At 42.9% G+C, this 20,819-nt stretch overlaps 1 protein-coding gene across 4 annotated transcripts in view; it reads right to left on the bottom strand.

Moving 5' to 3' along the window:
• EFNA5 (ephrin A5) overlaps nt 1-20,819 on the bottom strand; it is a 281,276-nt gene that overhangs the window by 44,083 nt on the left and 216,374 nt on the right. For all 4 annotated transcript variants that reach the window (XM_064176306.1, XM_064176304.1, XM_064176305.1 and 1 more), the window contains one exon: nt 16,025-16,317. In XM_064176306.1, coding sequence (XP_064032376.1) covers nt 16,025-16,317 — 293 coding nt within the window. The remainder of the gene's footprint in view (nt 1-16,024; nt 16,318-20,819) is intronic.

Here is a 20,819-nt window from a genome sequence, read left to right on the forward strand (position 1 = left end):
GGTCAAAATGAAATAATAGTTGAATTTCAAGGCTTCAAACAACTGTTTTGACAACTTTGCTGGCAATATCTTCATCTTGTTTAAAACAGACTTTAAATGCACTCCTATACATGATTACTAAATTTAAAGTCCAGTAGCACTGTAATTTGCTTCCTTACATTCACCTGCTAGTAAGTCTTGTGAAATACATGCAAAATTGAGAAAACAGATTGCTAAATGATAACCTACCCATCTCAGGTGCTCACAGTTAAACTATGCAACTTTGTCATCTGGGACACTGTATCTGTCAGCACTGGAGCACACCTGTACTGCCAAACAAACACATGTTTTGCACCTCTGTCTGAGAAAAGAAGTGCTTTTCCTCCCTTGCTGGAGTCTGGACTATGCCAGTCTTCCCTTCTACTTCTTCATGTTGTTTATAGGAAGGACCTAAGAAAGTCAGATCCCACCTCCATAAAGCACCAATGGGAACTGCGTGCATAACTCCATTCCCCTGGGGAAAAACAGTTTATGTCTTTCCAGTGCAACACCAGGCAGAAGCAGAGAGGTGGTTAATATTAAGCCCTTCTTCAAGAGGAGAAGATGCATTCTTTGACAGCACCACAGGAAAAGGCAACATCTTTTTCAGCCTAAAATTGCTTTATTTCTGCTCAAGATTTCTCAGGCAGAAACATGTTTACACATATACAGAGAGCAAGACCTTCTGCAGCTTCTGCTAGGGATCTTGACTCAAGTCCCAGCAGAGGCTCTGTGCTGTAGGACAGTCCATTCTTCAATGCCTCACAGCTGAATGCTTTCCACAAAATTCCAAAGTATCAGAGAGGTAAACTACATTAAGCTTTTAATGACACAGGCACTAACATATAGCAGGATGACTCAGTATTACTGAAATAAAACATATCAGAAAACCACATAAGACATCCAGGTTTGTATCTTCATAATATTCTCACCTACCACGCTTAAAATATAGCGTACATAACGTCATTCTGGTGTATTTTAATCTGAACACATTCTGAATACTACTATGACTGAAATGTCAGGGCTCCTTAAATTGATTATTATACTGACATTCTGATTATCCTTCAAATAATTAAGACTATTTCACCTCCAGAAGATCAGCAGCAGCAGTACTGTTTCATAAGGAGCCTAGTTACTTTTGTGCATAGAGGTATGGGAGAAGAGAGATTCCAGTAGACCTTCAAATCAAATCAAAACAAAAGGGGCTCTGGGCTGCATCAGAAGTGTGGCCAGCAGGGCCAGGGAGGTGATCCTCCCTCTCTGCTCCACTCTACAGAGACCCCACCTGGAGTACTACGTCCAGTTCTGGAGCCACTATTACAAGAAGGACATGGACGCGCTGGAGAGTGTCCAGAGAAGGGCCACTGAGTTGCTCAGAGGGCTGCAGCAGCTCTCCTATGAGGACAGACTAAAAGAGTGGAGAAGAGGAGGCTCCCAGGTGACCTTCTTGTGGCCTTCCAGGATCTGAAGGCTGCCCACAAAAAGCTGGGGAAGGACTTTCCAGGATATCAGAGAGTGATAGTACTAGGGGGAATGGTGCAAAGCTGGAGATGGGCAGATTCAGACTGGACATGAGGAGGAAATTGTTGAGCATGAGAGTGGTGAGAGGTTGGGATGGGTTGCCCAGGGAGGTGGTTGAGGCCCCATGGCTGGAGGTGTTTTAAGGCCAGGCTGGCTGAGGCTGTGGGCAGCCTGCTCTAGGGTAGGGTGTCCCTGGGCATAGCAGGGGGGTTGGAACTAGATGATCCTTGTGGTCCCTTCCAACTCTGACTGATTCTATGATTCTTAGTGCCTTTCATCCGTATGTAGCTGGATACACCACTTGATACTAGGAATGGGCCACTCAGGGGTGTTGTGGAGTCTCTCCCTATGTAGATATTCAAGATCTGCCTGGATGCATTCTAGTGTGATCTGGTATAGGTGATCCTGGCAGGGGCTTGAATTAGATGATCTTTTGAGGTTCCTTACAGCCTCTAACATTCTGTGATTCTGTGACACTTCAAATACTAAATATTGTTGAAATGAAAGGGAAGCCAAGGAGATTTTAGAAGCAGTAAAAACCTAATTTAGCCAATGCTATAGACCTAAGGAAGACCTGCTGCTTTCCTGAGAGAAAGTGGAAATATTTGGAATTCTGGAAAGATTTTTCTACAATTTTGTTATAACAAAGTATTTTAGGCACTTCTGAACACTCTGTGGAAATATTATTCTACATAATTTACACTGACTTGCAAAAAATCTTGGAGACAGAAGTATAAATTGCACATGCCATTGTGAGCCCAGAGTCTTGGCCACCTTGTCTGAATAGTATGCATAACTGGGGAATAAAAAGAAAAGGTTACTGAGAATTTTGTAACCTTCTCCTATTTTACAGCTTCATCTAATATTAGGGGGTTAAGGAGCTTAGAAACAAATTTGCTTCTTTTAAGTACATGTATTTGTGAAAATACAAATTTGAGTGTTGTACATTAACTTACAAAACAAGATCATTAACCAATTGCTCAGCAAGTGGAAGCATTTTTTTACTGAGGGTCTGTTTTTATTTTTGGTCTGTTGGCTGCAGGCATGAATATATATTCTGTATTATGAGACACAGACAGTATCAGCAGATAAAGTGTTGCCTTGGTGAGTTACTCTGTGGAACAGGGAGACTAACATGCTGATGACATGGAGGCAATGAAGTACAACGCTGTTATTCCAAATGTCACTGCTATGTTATTTCCACTTTTGTTGACATCTGCTCCATGTTAGAAAACACATACTTACAATGCAACAGCTCATTGAACAGGTTTCAGCTTGTTCAGAAATCAAATTAGAACAGTGCTGCGGAGTTCTAAGTCCTCAGACACTTTTTAATAACACTCACCACTTCTAAGAGTTCTTTCATCCAAGGAATCTACATGCTTCACCTTATTAACCTTGCAACATCTTGGTGAAGTACCATTGCAAAAAGCCTCACCCACCACTGAAGTGCTGCCACCTCCAAGATGCTAAGTTGTAGCTGTTGAACATCAAATCTGATTTAAGACAAGGAATGTTGAATGTTCTGTGTGGCCAGGAGGAGGTTGCTCTCTTCTCTCAGGTGGCCAGCACCAGAACGAGAGGACACAGCCTCAGGCTGCGCCAGGGGAGATTTAGGCTGGAGGTGAGGAGAAAGTTCTTCCCTGAGAGAGTCATTGGACACTGGAATGGGCTGCCCGGGGAGGTGGTGGAGTCGCCGTCCCTGGAGCTGTTCAAGGCAGGATTGGATGTGGCACTTGGTGCCATGGTCTAGCCTTGAGCTCTGTGGTAAAGGGTTGGACTTGATGATCTGTGAGGTCTCTTCCAACCCTGATAATACTGTGATACTGTGACCTAAAAGGCTGCATACAGTGCATTCAACTGTACTTCCAGTAGAACACTGGAGTTTAAATACTTTTATGAAGGCTGCAGTGGGTTTTCACAAGAATCACAAATATTAAAGATTACAATAGTCCATAGTCACCAGCATGGAACTTTCATGGCTTAGGATGAATGGGACCTTAAAGGTATCTACTTCGACCTCCCTGCTGTGGGCAGGGACACCTCTCAGCTAGACTCAGGGTCTCCTTAGATCCAGTCTAAACCTACTCTCCCTCAGCTTCAAACCATTCCCCCTTGTACTATAAAAGAGACTGCATGAAGCACTCAGTACCATGATCTGGTTGACTGGCTAGGGCTGGGTGCTAGGTTAGACTGGATGATCTTGGAGGTCTCTTCCAACCTGGTGAATTCTATGATTCTGTGGCAACCTTTATGAAAAGTCCCTCCCCAGCCTTCTTGTAGGATCCCTTCAGGTATTGTAGGTGCCTAAAAGGTCCCCCTGGGGTCTTCTATGATTCTAGGTTGATTGGACAGGGCTAGGTGATAGGTTGGACTGGATGAGCTTGGAGGTCTCTTCCAACCTGCTTGATTCTATGCTTCTATGATTCAGTCATCATTTCCTGTAAGTCAGGTCACATATGACCATACCAAGTTCCTAATTCCCCTTGGAAATCTTTTGCCAAAGCCCACCTGATCTATCTTTTTTATAACATTTGTGATTTGAAGATCAGATCTCAACACTCAATATGTGCTTTATTTTCCTCCACAGCGAACTGGCCTTCATCCAGTACATTAGATGAGAAGGAAACAGAAGACAGAAAAAACTGTCACTCATCCCTTCTGTCTGTGGGCACTCCCTCATTCTTCTAATGTCCAAAATCAGCACATCAGTAGAAAGCAACAGCAATCACTAAGATCTTACGCATTATTCTCATGAGACAGCTTTCAAAGTTGTTTTATATTTCTGCTACCAGGATCTTAATGGCACTTGGATTTTTGAAGCACATGAATCCAAATAATCTTCTTTCAACTTGTTATCTGAGAGACATCCATTCCCTTTGAAAAACTCATATATTAGAGACCAGTACACCCTCTTTACTTTCTTACATGGCTTTCTCCTGAGTTCCAAATTATTCTACAGCTTTTAACACTCCCTTTGAGGATTCTAAGAACACCACCAATGTCAAAATCTATTAGACACTGGAGATTGTTTCTGCTTTCTTTTCAGCAGGGCCCACACTTAATTCTTCTGATGCTTTCTAACAGAAACCAGTCCTTTAATCTACACACTAGGCTAAGCATGAATTCTTTTTTAAAGGTCACCTTCCTTGTCTGTCTAATGCTATCACACAAAAATATTTTTTAAAGTACACATTTATCAAACCTTTTCAATTGCTTTGATTTCATTCAGAACATCTCTAGTGATTCTGGTAAACTAGCTATCAAAGCAAGATGCATAGCAAAGTGGCACGTCTGAGCCCACTTCTGTCAAAGTAGCATCAGTGGTTATGAGGATCAGAGCTTGACTGAAAGATTAATGGTGGGCCAGGGAATAAACAATGTCTCCCAAAAAGAAAAGTGCAATTAACACACTAAAGATTTCCTCCGTGTCCTTTAATAGCTTTCTCTAGTTATTCTTCATTTTTTCTTCAGTTTTCTGGTGCAAACCAGACATCCAGAGAGTTTCAAAAGAGATCTTCTGACCTCATGGCTTCAAAATACAGCCAAACCAAGAAAACTCAGATACTAGCAGTATTTGTATTAACTAACACCTTCTGAGCTCAAGACAGATGGCACTTTTTCATTTCATAGAATCATAGAATCAACCAGGTTGGAAGAGACCTCCATGATCATCCAGTCCAACCTAGCACCAGGCCCTATCCAGTCAACTAAACCATGGCACTAAGTGCCTCATCCAGGCTTTTCTTGAACATCCCCAGGGATGGTGACTCCACCACCTTCCTGGGCAGCCCATTCCAATGCCAATCACTCTCTCTGCTAACAACTTCCTCCTAACATCCAGCCTAGACTTCCCCCAGCACAACTTGAGACTGTGTCCCCTTCTTCTGTTGCTGCTTGACTGGCAGAAGAGACCAATCTCCACCTGGCCACAGCCTCCCTTCAGGTAGTTGTAAACAGCAATGAGGTCACCCCTGAGCCTCCTCTTCTCCATGATAAACAACCCTCAGCTCCCTCAGCCTCTTCTCATAGGATTTGTGTTCCAGGTATCTCACCAGCCTCGTTGCCATTCTCTGGACACCTTCCAGCACCTCAACATCGTTCTTGAATTGAGGAGCCCAGAACTGGACACAGCACTCAAGGTGTGGACTGAGCAGTGCTGAGTACAGGGGCAGAATAACCTCCCTTGTCCTACTGGCCACACTGCTCCTGATGCAGGCCAGGATGCCATTGGCTCTCTTGGCCACCTGGGCACACTGATGCCTCATCTTCAGCCTACTATCCACCAGTACCCCCAGGTCCCTTTCCTCCTGGCTGCTCTCAGCCACTCTGTCCCCAGCCTGCAGTGCTGCTTGGGGTTGTTGTGGCCAAAGTGCAGAACCCTGCACTTGGCCTTGTTCAATCTCATCCCAATGGCTTCTGCCCACCCATCCAGCCTCTCTGGGTCTGAATGACAAATCCTATCTTCATTTTTAAACCAAAATATCTGCTCCTTTAGTTGACCACTTCCATAAGCAGAAATATTTTTTTAAAAATAAAAGTTTACTCTGCTGTGTAAACACAGTGACTCCACTGCCCCTGGTCTAAGCTCATACTCAGTATGAGTATGACATGACAAGACTTATCATCAATCTGCTCTACTCACTGCTCTAGTGCTCACAAAACTCTCTAAATCTAAAGCTAAAGTCTAACTAAAGCCCCAAGTGAAATTTTTGACACTGAGTTTTGACAGATTCAAGGGGTGGGAATGTCCAGGCCTTTTACAGCACATGAATTATTGATATAAGGGAAAAATCCCACACAAATAGTGTGTGTGTGTGTGTGTGTGTGTGTGATGAAAGATCTTCTCATACACATTGCTTTGGAAAAAGCAAAATAATCTCCTTCCAAGTACAGACAGTCTTATTTTATCCTACAGAAAAGAAAAAGTTATCAAGGGTATTGGTCAGGAAGTCAGAGATTAAGCCAAGGACTTTGTGGAACAAGCAGCTTTAGAAGTGTACAAAATGGCCATCTGCCTGAGCAAGCAAAACCACAAAACCTCACCTAGGGTATTACTAGTTAAATGTTACTGTGCTGCCCCAGTAGTGATACAATAACAAAGGCAACAGCTGACTTCCTCAAAAAATGTAATTAACCTAACCATTAGCCAACCCACCTACAGTAACCTCTGACTGATTCTAACAATCTCCAGTGTGCACTGGAGTAGCCACACTGCTTTCTTCACATTATCTCTTTTTCCATCAGGAATTTCCTCAAATAACTCTGAACCTGAGAAATACTACACTTACACATTCAGACTGCACCTCCTACCTGCAGACCCACAGCCAGCAATATAAACTGCTGTGCACACAACGACAACTGGCTCTGAAAAAGGGAGAATCTGCTTTTGAGGGAAAAAAAGAGACATGAAGGTGTAGGTTTTTTGGTCAGACTCACATATAATTTTCTCATATGTCAGTATCACAGTTCACAGTCTGTTTTGTACTCCCATTACATCAAAATGAGGTCCTGTCTCACCAGCCTGATCTCCTTTTATGATCAGGTTACCTGCCTGGTGAATGTGGGGCAGGCTGTGGATGTAGTCTACCTGGACTTCAGCAAAGCCTTTGACACTGTCTGCCACAAGCAGCTCCTAGCCAAGCTGGCAGCTCATAGCTTGGACAGATTCACTCTGATATGGGTCAAGAACTGGCTGGATGGCAGTCCCCAGAGAGTGGTGGTGAATGGTGCCACATCCAGTTGGCAGCTGTCACTAGCGGTGTGCCCCAAGGATCAGTGCTGGGCCCAGTCCTGTTCAATATCTTTATTGATGACCTAGACAAGGGGATTGAGTCCAGCATCAGTAAGTTTGCAGATGACACAAAGCTAGGAGCAGGTGTTGATCTGTTGGAAGGTAGGAGAGCCCTGCAGAGGGACCTAGACAGGCTGGATGGGTGGGCAGAAGCCATTGGGATGAGATTGAACAAGGCCAAGTGCAGGGTTCTGCACTTTGGCCACAACAACCCCAAGCGGCACTACAGGCTGGGGACTGAGTGGCTGAGAGCAGCCAGGAAGAAAGGGAGCTGGGGGTACTGATAGATAGTAGCTGAAGATGAGGCAGCAGTGTGACCAGGTGGCTAAGAGAGCCAATGGCATCCTGGCCTGCATCAGGAACAGTGTGGCCAGCAGGACAAGGGAGGTTATTCTGCCCCTGTACTCAGCACTGCTCAGTCCACACCTTGAGTACTGTGTCCAGTTCTGGGCCTCTCAATTCAAGAGAGCTGTTGAGGTGCTGGAAGGTGTCCAGAGAAGGCCAACAAAGCTGGTGAGGGGGCCTGGAACACAAACCCTATGAGAAGAGGCTGAGGGGGCTGGGGGTTGTTTAGTGTGCAGAAGAGGAGGCTCAGGGGTGACCTCATTGCTGCCTACAACTACCTGAAGGGAGGCTGTGGCCGGGTGGGGGTTGGTCTCTTCTGCCAGGCAAGCAGCAACAGAACAAGGGGACACAGTCTCACGTTGTGCCAGGGGAGATCTAGGCTGGGTGTTAGGAGGAAGTTCTTCCCAGAGAGAGTGATTGGCATTGGAATGGGCTGCCCAGGGAGGTGGTGGAGTCACCATCCCTGGAGGTGTTGAAGCAAAGCCTGGATGAGGCACTTAGTGCCATGGTCTGGTTGACTGGCTAGGGCTGGGTGCTAGGTTGGAGTGGATGATCTTGGAGGTCTCTTTCAACCTGGTTGATTCTATGATTCTATGATTACCTTACAGAAAACCCTGGAAAAGATGAGATGATCTCTAAATGGAATCATCACCTTGTAGCGAGTTATGGCTGTTCATGGAAAGCATCGATAGCTGTTAAGATGGTGTTTGAGCAAAAGCAATGAGCTCTATGCAGCTGTTTAATACCACTCTTTCAGCACATTACAATTTCCAAGGAACTGTTAATAAACTGCAGTTTAAAGATACCTTGTTAGTTTTTTTCCCTACAGGCTATTAACCTTGCCTCTATGAAGTCCTCTTTCTTAATTCTTGCTATACAAAAAGCAATCCTAAAAGAGTAATAGCCAAGCTGGCAATCTAGGAAGCCATTCCAGGTTCTCAGCCAGGAAAGCCTTTGTTAGGGCTGTGTCATTTTCCATAAAAAGTGGAGAGGTCCCTTCCTATGCTAATTGCTGATTTTCACAGGGATATGTAGTTACTCCCTGTGAGTTAAACTTTCTAACTCTGTCAATAATTCTCCCTTAGTAATAAAAAATCTTTACCGTTTTCACTATCACCAAGCACACTGGTGCCATGTCCTCCCCTATCTCCAGAAACTGAAAAGCACAGAGTCATAAAATTCATTTACCTGGAAGGCACACTCAAAGGTCATCTTGTTCAATGTCCTGCAGTGAGCAGGGACATCTTTAACTAGATCAAGTTGGGCCCCATGAAATCTAACCTTGACTGTGTCCAGGGATGGTGCCTCCACCACCTCCCTGGACAACTGACCCAGTATTTCACAACCCTCAAAGTAAAGAACTTCCTTCTAATGTCCAGCTTAAATCTGCCCTGCTGTAGTTTAAAACTATTGCCCTTCGTACTACCACAACAAGCCCTTTTAAATAGTCCCTCCCCAGCTTTCTTAGAGGTCCTCTTCAGATGTTGAAATGCAGCTATAAGGTCTCCCTACAGCCTTCTCTTCACTGAGCCTGTCTTCTTAGAAGAGTTGCTCCCATTCTCTGATCATCTTATGGCCCTCAACATGGATCCACTTCAGCAGGTCCAAGTCCTTCCAGTGCACTCAATATTGTTTGTATGAAGATAAGGATACTGAACAGCACTGGCCCCAGCAGAGACCCCTGTGGGATACCACTTGTCATTTGTCTATGTATGGACATTGAGCCACTGATCACTACCTTTTGGGTGCAACTAACCAACCAATTCCTTATCTACTGAACAATTCACCTCACGAATCTATATCTCAACAGCTTAGAGAGAAGGATGTCGTGGGGAACTGTGTCAAAGGCCTTGCAGAAATCCAGAAATCCATCATCCTTTCCTTGTTCTGTCTCTCCACTATAGAGAGCCACTAGATTGGGCAGGTAAGACTTACCCTTGGTGAAGAGCAATGGATATCTTCTGTCTTGAACTATATCCATGTGCTTTAGCATAGTTTCTGTTGCATGATCCTCCCAAGCACAGAAGTGAGACTGGCAGACCTGTAATCTCTTTCTTACCCTTTTTTGAAAATGGCCACAATATTTTCTTCCTTCCAGACCCCAGGGACTTCACCTGACTGCCAGGACTTTTCAAATATCATGGGGAGTGGTTTCGCAACTGCATCAGCCAATTCCTTCAGGGCTTTGGAATGTATCGCATCATGTTTCATAGATTTATATGTGTTCAGGTTTCTCAGGTGGTCCTGAACATGATCATCCCTCACAGTGAGAGAGATTTTACCCCTCCCCCCCAACACACCTCACCTAGTGGTTTCTACCATAAGCATCTCAGATGGGAAGGAGGGAACAGAAATGAAGCAACCTCATGATAATGACTTCAAAATAAGCTTACAGCTTTGAGAAAACAAACACAACACACCACTAACCCTCCCAAAAATTAACATGGGCACGAAACATGGAATTGCACAGGACAGAGAAAACTGCTATAGTGGTTACACAAACATAATGGCATACTGAACACGTAAGCGTAAGCACACACAATATGTGGCAGAAGGGAGAAGAAAGAATAAGGCCAGCTTAGTTGCCATCAGAGACCATTGCTGCCTCAATGAGAATTCAGTTTGACATATTATTAATAAGCTAACTACCAAATTAATAGGCAAGAAAAAAAAAAATGGAGACATTATAAACTTTTTTTTTTGCTACTCTTTTGTCCTTAAAATCTTTTGAATCAAAGAAACATCCAGAGGTGTGTAGATGTTTGCAGAGAGACAGTCTAACTTTTTGGGGCAGCTTTTAAAAGGAAAAAATGGCAGCAGAATTCAAATAATTTCAGTTTTTGAAAGATGATGAGGACGACTTTCAGTCACAGAGATGGAACAAGCTAAGAGAAAAGAGGTAGTTTACAGAAGAAATTGTGAAAATCAGAAGTTCTCCTGGAGAAGCAGCAGTTAAACCCACCAGGGTGTGTCACGAAGTGCCCATCGGCCCAAAATAGGCTTATACATGTTTACCCATCAAAAGCATGGCAAAGGGACACAAAGGGCCTGGCACCATAAAGTCTGGACTGCCCAGGGCCCAGGTTGTGTAACGCGGTTGTGTAAGCCCACATGCCTAGCTTATGGCCTACTGGGTGCAAGGCCTGTGCTCTGCCCATATTTGGGGGAGCCAGGCCTGTGGACCCTTCCTAATTTGGTGTGTTTTGGCTGACTGCCATCCTGATTGGCTATTCTGTGTCCAAAGGGCAATCAGTCTCAGCCCACATTGATAAAAAGAGATAGGCAGGTGAACAACCTGCTTTTGCTTCCCTGCTCGGTGCCTGCTCTCTCTGCTGTGCCCAGCCCTGCCGCTCTTGCACACTGCCTTATTGCCTGCCTGATGAACTCCACTGCCGCCAGTTACCAGGAGCAGACTCTGGATGCCTGCATACGATCAGCCTGTATGGCCAGCTGACATCGTGCTGAGACTACACCACATCTGCCTCTGCACCTGAAGCTCCTGCCTAGAATCCCTGGACACATACACAGATGGTCCAGCAGAAGCCAGGAGACAAGGTCAGAGATCGTCTGTGCCTTTCCCCAGAAGCCAGAAAGGTTCAAGCCTCAATGTCCAACAAGACAGAATTCCCTGAGAGCATTTGGGCATTGTCTGGGCTGTGGCTAAGCTCCACGAGGGTAATAATAACAATCTGTGAGTAAATGCTTAAATGCCTCTGTGTGATTTTCTACTGCCTGCTGCCATAGAGCAGAAAGAGCTTGGGCACAGCTACTGGGCAAATGGCGTATTGACCACAAGCGGCATTGACCATGGGAATAGTCTCTTCCAGTTTAATTAATGTTTATCTACTTTGCTGGTTATATTAGGTGTAGATATTATCCACAGAATGTTTCCATAACCGTGTAAGAACCCAAATATTATTAAAATTAGTGGTTGAGGGTGGCCAGAGTTCTGAACAGCAAAATTAATAAACAATATTAATTTGGGGAAATATCATCTTGCATCAATTAATTTCCCCTCCCCAACAGGGTGGAATACTATTTGAACTAAAGCACTCAGGAGATGCATTAGAAATTTCAGGAAAACAAGGGATTAGTGCAGAGAAACAAGGATGATGGAGAACAATGGCAAACATTAAGAAATTCAAGAGAATAGGTAACAGCAGGTTCACTGGGAATATATCCTGTATGAAAAAAGACCACAGGAGAGCTGGATGTTATTAAGAAGTGTATGTATGTACAACTGCAAGCACAACTTTACAAATTCAGTGTCTAAAATTGATCAAGTCATAGACTCAACTCAGGTTGGAAAAGATCCTTGAGATCATCATGTCCAACAATTAACCCTACCCTACCAAGTTCACCACTAAATCATATTGCTAAGTGCTACATCTCAATGACCTCTGAACACATCCAGGGATGGTGACTCAACCACCTCCCTGGGCAGCCTGTTCCAGTGCCTGACTACTCTTTCAGAGATTTTTTTTTCCTAATGTCTATCATAAATCTATCCTGGTGCCACCTCTTGTTCTATCACCTGTGGGAAGAGGCTAGCACCTACCTCTCTATATTGTCCTTCCAGGTAGTTGTAAAGGCTGATGAAATCTCCCTTCAGCCTCATCTTCCTCATACTAAACAGTCCCAGTTCCCTCAGCCACTTTCCATAAAACTTATTCTCTAGGCTCCTCGCAGCTTAGTTGCTCCTCTTAGCACCCACTCCAGCACCTCAATGCCTTTCTTGTACTGAGGTGCCCAAAACCGAAGAAATACTCAAGGTATGGCCTCACCAATGACAAATACAGAGCAATTTAAGAACAATTTAAAAACATTCTGTTTAGAACTATAGTTACATTCAAAAATGTAGTGTCATGGTGTGGTCAGGGGCAAGGAAAGTTTCCCAAACTGACTGTCAGAAGCTTTATGCAAGTAAATGGCAACAACAAAGATACAGAAAGTATTATTAATCATCATTAAAACTGGGGAAAAAAAAACTGCATAAGTGTCTTGAAATAAAAACAGAAAGATACATAGATGAGAAAGAGCTAGAATGAAAGTTAGCAAAAAGGTTTACACACACCACAGGTAAGACAACAAGATTTTGTAGATGAAAGGATGAAAAGAGTTCTTTAGTTAATAAGAATGGCTCTTACATTATATTTAGCTACATTAGATGTAAAACATGCTAACTGCTAGCAAGATGTTGCAGAGAACAGGAGAGGAGCAAGAAAACTGTGGAAAGGAGAAGCCTACCTGGTCTTTCAAGCAAAATTATATAATCATATATAAACAATAATATTAATGAAGGTCAAATTACTAAATAATGCATATAACATATTGAGGATAAGATAATAAGAGCAACATGTATTTCTGAAGGATAAACTATGTCAAATATCGAACTTTTTGATGGAATAACTGGATTGACTGTCCAGTGAAAAGCATGTGGCACAGCTCAGTATAACTTCTGACACTACACCAATTGACACATTGCTTTTAAGAAAACAGCAATGTGGTCAGGCTTAAACTGACTAAGGAGATTAGTCCTGAAACTGCGGTAAGGGTTCTGCAGTGATCTGCATCGATCTGACTCTAGCTATGTCTTCATTTTATTATTTCTACACCTCTGATGTTTATTTGCCAAGTTGTTCCTGATATTTTATTGAATATTGATCACATTAACAAAAATAGTATCCATAATTAAGATGAAACAATGAAAATTACACTCTTGTTCTGAATTACATAACATGTTCATCTTTAGGAACTTTTCTTTTTTCCTTTCTTGTTTTTTTTTGTTCGTCTTTCCTTGCACATTGTTATTGAACTTTCTGAAAATAATGGAAAGAAGAGGAGGCAAGTCACAGCCTTAAAAGCACCAGACAGTAACCAAGCTAAACAGGTAACCAACCACTCAGTAATTCCATTGTTCCAGAGGTCTAGTCTACATGATGTATTTTGTAACCCTTACATTCAGTGTAGTAGGCTGATGCTATTGAGTATACACACAGCCTTCTTCCATTCCACCAGAGAGTGGAAAAGTTTCAAATGTGCTGAGGAAAAGAAACTTTAAGATGCCAATACAGAAAGGTAAGGAAGCCACTGCGTGTAGCCTGGACTAGAGTCTGCTTAGCCTTGAAGAGGAAATCAGAACATTTCACAATCTTGTTTCTTCAGCAGAAACTAAGATAAAACCACTCCAGTATGGGCATGTCTGCCCTAAGATGGTCTGCATACCAATGTTAACTTACTGTACAGTGATTCCTTGCAACTGCTGTAATGCCAGCCTTGTTACTACTCACAACAAAGGATGAAGGCAAAAAATACTATAGAAAAGGACAAAAATTACTTTCACATCTCTGAAATGTGCCTGAAATTATGACTGTTCTAGAAGATACATAATGGCTTTAGTAATATATTGAATTTAACCACAAATGAATAAAAACAGCATAAGCAACCTGGATGCATTTGAATAATGTCTTTCTTCAGACTTCAATGGATTTTTTTATGTTCTAACAATGAAGATATTAGGCTAGACAGATCAAGCTGAGATTTCTAGTATTTTTTGCCCTTCAGTTTCATGTTTGGTTTTCACATTTATACATTTCATTTGTTGTTTCTTTCCTTTCTTTAAACTTAGAAAACTGGTATGTTACTGGGCTTTTATTTGTTTGTTTTTTTCTAATGCTTGCTTGCAGCTACTGATGCCATTCCGGTGCCACATTAAATTGTAAAGACTGAATTCTATAGCTTAAGTATTTCTGCTTCCTTCACTAATGCAGGAATTGAATTTTTAAAATCCCCAAACAAATAAAGGAAAACCACACAAAAAAAAAAAATCCCAGCATTCCTGGAGAGATTGATTTCAGAGCTCTGAATGACACAAAACACCTACTGAAGTTAATGGGAAGCTTTTGTGAGTGACATGAGTAGAACTGGACCTACACAGTATATAGATTTATTTATCTTAGAACATTATCCACTTAACCCTGATATCTTCACATGATTCCTCATAAACATATTCAAAATCAGTTTTAAGCAGCATTACAGTATGCTTTTTGGGTTTTTTTCCTATCACTATAATTCTTACTATTATGCTTCAGCACAAGAAAAATGTGCTGTTCTGATGCTGAACCACCACTCATTAGCAGCTTTTATTTGCTCGAAGAAAAATAAATTAATGAAAAACTATCCACAAGAGATGGATTTTCCTCTAGATCTACAAAAGGAAAAGGAAAAGCTCAATGCTGAAGAAATGAAGCTGAAAAACAGGGAACATACATACTCAGTTTCTCTGGAAAAATGAGGTAGAAAGACTGTTTCACAGATAAAAAGCCAGCTATGTATATGAAGACAATATTTCTAGCACTAGAAACAGTAAAAAATACTTCTGAAACTGTCAGATCTTGTTAGAAGTGGAAGATTCATACACAAAACAAATAAACAAATTGATAAAATAAGATCTTTGCTGGAGCATTAAACGCACAAGACAGCTGAAGTGGTACCAACACCACAAATGGGGTCAGGTAACCAATTTGTGTAAACCACTGTCTTTTTTTTATCTCCTTATGTGTTTACTTTCATAGCTCCACATGTTATCCTGCATCTCTTCTGGGTGCTCAGAGCATCTGCAATGCAGATCTGCATGGAGAAGAGTGCAGAGCTCTGGAGGGGTGTTCACTATTGCTTTGGGGAAGTAGACATGAAGGTGTGTGAGCACATTTACACTCCACTACTTGCTACTTGCTCACAAGGCACCCCAGATTGCCCACACTGACAGAAACAGCTCATTCAAGAAAAAAGAGGGGGGGAAATGAAGCAATAAAATAAAAAAAAATCCACTAGGCTTGCTGTTAGGAGCATTTACTCTAAGAAATTACAACTTCAAATACCGCTGGACTACTGTCAGCAGCCATACCACTTAAAAACTACACACAGCCGACTTCCCTTGGGTGAAAAATATTACAGAGATAAGAGTATGTCATCTGAGCAAGTAAGACTAACCAGGAATTTCACATATAAAGGATTAGTTATTTTTCCTCAGGGACAGCTTCCACCGTACCCTTCTCACTCCCTCCACAGAACGCTGAAACAAACATAATAGTGCATTTTGCTTCAAAAGTCAACCACAACTCAGCAGCCACATGCTATCTGATGTGAGAAAAGCAGCTACGATTTAATTTCATTTTCACTAGCTAGAGTCCTAGTTAATGTATCTGGGGACAGTTAAGAGTACATTTACTGTAAGACATCTGCGTTAGACACCTTTTGGCCCTCTGTATTGGCACAGAGGAGTGAAAAAATTTTCTCGGTGTCTTGTATCTGTTGTGCAATAGTGGCAAATTTCTGTATACTCACAGATGTAGAAATATTCCCGGCCTGGCCTGAACTCAAATCCTAGTGAGAAGGGCGTGAACAGCTGGAACTTTTCCGAGAACTTCAGTGGTCCATTCGGGGAATGCGGCCGATTACACTCCCACCTCTTGAACCCTTTGGAGGTGTGATCACAGGAGCTGTAGCCATCAAAGTTCACCATGTACAGAACATAGCGTTCAGTCTTGTCTTCTGGCACTGAATCTTCATAGTGAGGGCAGAATACATCCAGGTAGTCATTGATGCAGACATCGATGTGGTAGTCGCCTCTCTGGAATCTGAAATCACAGGTGGAGTTCAGACTTAAGCACAATTAACTGAGGATGACCTTGTTGCATGGTAACATTCTCATAAAGGGGTCATCGCTAATGGCACGCAGTTTCACTCAATCAATGCACATTCACTCTCAAGAACAACGCTTACAATTCGCCAGAGCCATCAGACATTGCGTATGCAGGACAATGACCACAAGACCTTCTGGATAAAGGGTTTGCTATCTGCTCTTATAAAAGAAGTCTGCTGCTAGGACACATCAAGTTATAGACTAACTTTCCCACATGGTTTATTGAATAAACTACAAAACAAACCAAAAAACAATCTGTTTTATTTGGTTGTGGATTTATTGCTTGGTTGCTTCTTTATTTTTAATTGGAAAAGGAAGTAAGAAGCAGCAAAGAAGGCAAAATTCTATCAGCCTCCCCAAATCAGAGCCTATATAAACATCGACATATGCATGCAAATAGATAACCCAAACATATCCTCTTCTCTGAATCAGGCAGGAATCATCTCTGTGCTGAATGCTGATTTGACTGCAAGTACTTACAGTCACTGCAAGAGCACAAACAGGTTTATTCATTCTTCATGATTACCAGCAGTTTTGTCAAGATGCAAAGAAAATCCTGTATTGCTTTTTTAAAGATAAATGAAAAGCAGTGCATCTCCTTTGCCAAAAGTACACAGCAGAAACATAGCTTTACTCAGATAAAAGGACTGAAGGATACAAATTATCAGCACTCAGCCTAATGTAACACTTCTGAACGAGTGCCATCTGAGAAATGTAGTGCAAGGCATCAGCCCAGATACACTTTATTATTACTATTATTATTACTATTACTGAGGATTCCAGAGAGGTAGGATTCCGGTTTGGCTAAGAGTGGGGAGGGTATCCTTCTTCTGCCCTCCACCTTACTTACATCTTTAATACCTACCATAGTAACTGAAAGAAACTATGAAAACAAATTCCTTGCCTCCATGAGAGTTTATACCATGATGGATTTAATGATTCCATAGCCCACGTTTGTATGCCTACCAAACTCCCTGGGGCAAGCCGAATAAACAACCACTGATCTACTCCACTTCAGGCTGAATGAGTTACTTGTAGCTTCTCTCTCATGGCTGCAGTTGTCAAGTGTGTAACAGAGCAATAAAAAGGCCATGACAGATTTAACTGTAATACTTCTTAGCTAAGGGGCATGTTTTAAACACCTGATGGGCTTGAAATCTGCCATCCAGATCCTTCTATCTAATTTCAAAGAAAAAGTAATGATCTGCTGGCCCTTCAAGGATAAATCCAGTGCAAACTACAGCTTTTCATATCCCCACAATAATTCAGTTTCAATAAAATAGCCTTTTTTAAAAGGGGAAAAACTGAGCATCGAGTGCACAGCCTCACAGTTCCATTCTATAACACGAAAAAAGCCTCTCTGAACCAAGTTCTTCTTTTTTCCAGGAGAATTTCCATTTACCCAAAGCATCAGTAGAAAATATATTTTGGTACTGCAGTGTGCTTTTAGAACCTGTCATCTGAATGGATACTGTCTTAACAAACTGGTACCTGCTCTCTGCATTAGTTAAGAGTGTGCTATTTCTTATGGGTAATGAAAATAGCATTTTATAAGTTACAGATAAGAAATAATCTGGCACTTTTTTTTTTAAATAGCAGTTTAAGTAAATAAAAATTATAAACATTTATATGTGTGTGTGCACTTTCATTTAACTATGCAGGTGACAGACAATGCAAGTTTTCTCTAAGGATTCCAAGGTTAACTTAAATCAGCCAAGGTTAACTTATATCAGCCTGTGTCTCTATATTAATGACCACTTATGGTTTTGTGACACAAATTACATGCTTTTGGGAACTTATGTAATGGTACACATGTGGGATTAGAGTGGTTTCCTTAACATTGGACTTTTACAATACAGTATCACAGTATCACAGTATCATCAGGTTTGGAAGAGACCTCACAGATCATCAAGTCCAACCCTTTACCACAGAGCTCAAGGCCAGACCATGGCACCAAGTGCCACGTCCAGTCCTGCCTTGAACAGCTCCAGGGATGGCGACTCCACCACCTCCCCGGGCAGCCCATTCCAGTGTCCAATGACTCTCTCAGGGAAGAACTTTCTCCTCACCTCCAGCCTAAATCTCCCCTGGTGCAGCCTGAGGCTGTGTCCTCTCGTTCTGGTGCTGGCCACCTGAGAGAAGAGAGCAACCTCCTCCTGGCCACAACCACCCCTCAGGTAGTTGTAGACAGCAATAAGGTCACCCCTGAGCCTCCTCTTCTCCAGGCTAACCAATCCCAGCTCCCTCAGCCTCTCCTCGTAGGGCTGTGCTCAAGGCCTCTCCCCAGCCTCGTCGCCCTTCTCTGGACACGCTCAAGCATCTCAATGTCCCTCCTAAACTGGGGGGCCCAGAACTGAACACAGTACTCAAGGTGTGGTCTAACCAGTGCAGAGTACAGAGGCAGAATGACCTCCCTGCTCCTGCTGACCACACCATTCCTGATGCAGGCCAGGATGCCACTGGCTCTCTTGGCCACCTGGGCACACTGCTGGCTCATGTTCAGGTGGGTATCAATCTGCACCCCCAGATCCCTCTCTGTCTGGCTGCTCTCCAGCCACTCCGACCCCAGCCTGTATCTCTGCATGGGGTTGTTGTGGCCAAAGTGCAGCACCCTGCACTTGGAGCTATTGAACACCATCCCCTTGGACTCTGCCCATCTGTCCAGGCGGTCAAGGTCCCGCTGCAGAGCCCTTCTGCCCTCCAACCCAGCCACATCTGCCCCCAGCTTGGTGTCATCTGCACACTTGCTGATGACTGACTCCATGCCCTCATCCAGGTCATCTATGAAGATGTTAAAGAGGATGGGGCCCAGCACTGATCCCTGAGGGACACCACTAGTGACTGGCCGCCAGCTGGACAACCAAGAACTGTTTCTCCACATTCTCTTTAAGTCAATGGAGTGAAATATAGGAATGTCTTGATTCCAATTCATCTGCCCTGCTCAGGCCCAAAGTACATGGAAATGAGAGAGATCACATTCCGGAAACTACTCTTTATACCTGTGGGCTAACTGCCTAGCTTACTGTAGCACAGGAAAGCAAGTTGATTTAGTGTGCTTCAAGACCAAGATCATTTACAATCAGCAGGTGTTTGTGATAAATGATGATCTGCAAAGGTGACCTGCCAAAGAGCTGAAAAAGAGAGTCTTGAACAGGTAAGATGGTCGTCCTTCGGCTGAAAGTGATGAAGCAAAGCTCACACAGCATAAACATCTGTGGCTGCATCAGCTAGATTTCTAGCTGAGACATAGGGGAGAGCTGAACATTCCAGGGATAGGCCTTAGAATGGCAACAATGGACAAGTCAATATACTCCATTGGAGCATTAGGAGCTTTATGTCTTGAAGCACAACTTGCACCTGCCCCTTGCTGCTTCTGCCGCTTCAGCTGTGCCTGCTGCTATCTTCCCCCGCTGATGTTTTGGCTGCTGCTGCTTTTGGTGCTTCACTGACGCTTGACCCCTTCCCCATCCTCGTTAAGGTGATTATGTTTTCTCTGGTAGTTTATTTCTCCATATATTGTTATATTTAAACTATAAGAAAGACAATTTCATTTTTCCCTGACTTTCAAAAAAAAAAAAAAGAAATCCATGTTGTAGTGAGTTTATTCTGCTAGGGGAGGGACCCACCCTAACCTGGGACAACACTCAACTTGAAAACATATTCTGAAGGTCAGAGTGTCCACGTGAAGACCTCTGCATAATTAACTGGAATTTTAATATTGACGTTAATCCCCCTCGGTATGCTAATGAGCTGAACTGAGTACACCCTACATATATGCCTGTTAGTCAGCTCTTGAAGCCAAATCACTGCCCCCAAGATGGCAGGGACAATAAGGACTAGGGTATTAAAATCAATGAAAGGAATAACAGTGCAGGAGCACTGATACCAGTACTAGGGGAAGATGCAGCATGGGCCAGCAGCAGAGGTGCAGGGTCGCCAGCACCAAGACCAGCATCAGCAGCTGTGAGGGAAAATACAGAGATGAGGACGGTCAAAGAGCTGTGCTCCTTCCCCTCCACCCTAGACAGGGACATCCTTCTTGGTAAGAATTGCACCTTCATTATATGGTTTAACTTTTCCTACATTTTTATTATATATTGAAACTACTGCAAAGTTTTGCATCTCTGACTCTGTCAATTGTTATTCGGGCTTTACTGACCTTAGATCACATGGCAGTTATTGCATTTTTCACCATCAATCTCAAGAATGCTGTATCTGTCACATTAATAAATTAAACCATTTGATTTTTAAACTTTCTGAACCCATGTCAGTGTAAGTCCTTACTGGGACACTGGAAAAGACAGGCTACGAGAGTCGGGGCTCTTCAGTGTGGAGAAGCGAAGGATTCAAGGAGACCTTATAGTGACCCTCCAGTATCTGAAGGGTCTTGTAATGACAGGACAAGGGATAATGGGTTTGAACTGGCTGAGGGGAGAT

Source organism: Pogoniulus pusillus, chromosome Z, assembly GCF_015220805.1.
Source record: "Pogoniulus pusillus isolate bPogPus1 chromosome Z, bPogPus1.pri, whole genome shotgun sequence".
In the NCBI taxonomy this organism is placed as follows: Eukaryota; Metazoa; Chordata; class Aves; order Piciformes; family Lybiidae; genus Pogoniulus; species Pogoniulus pusillus.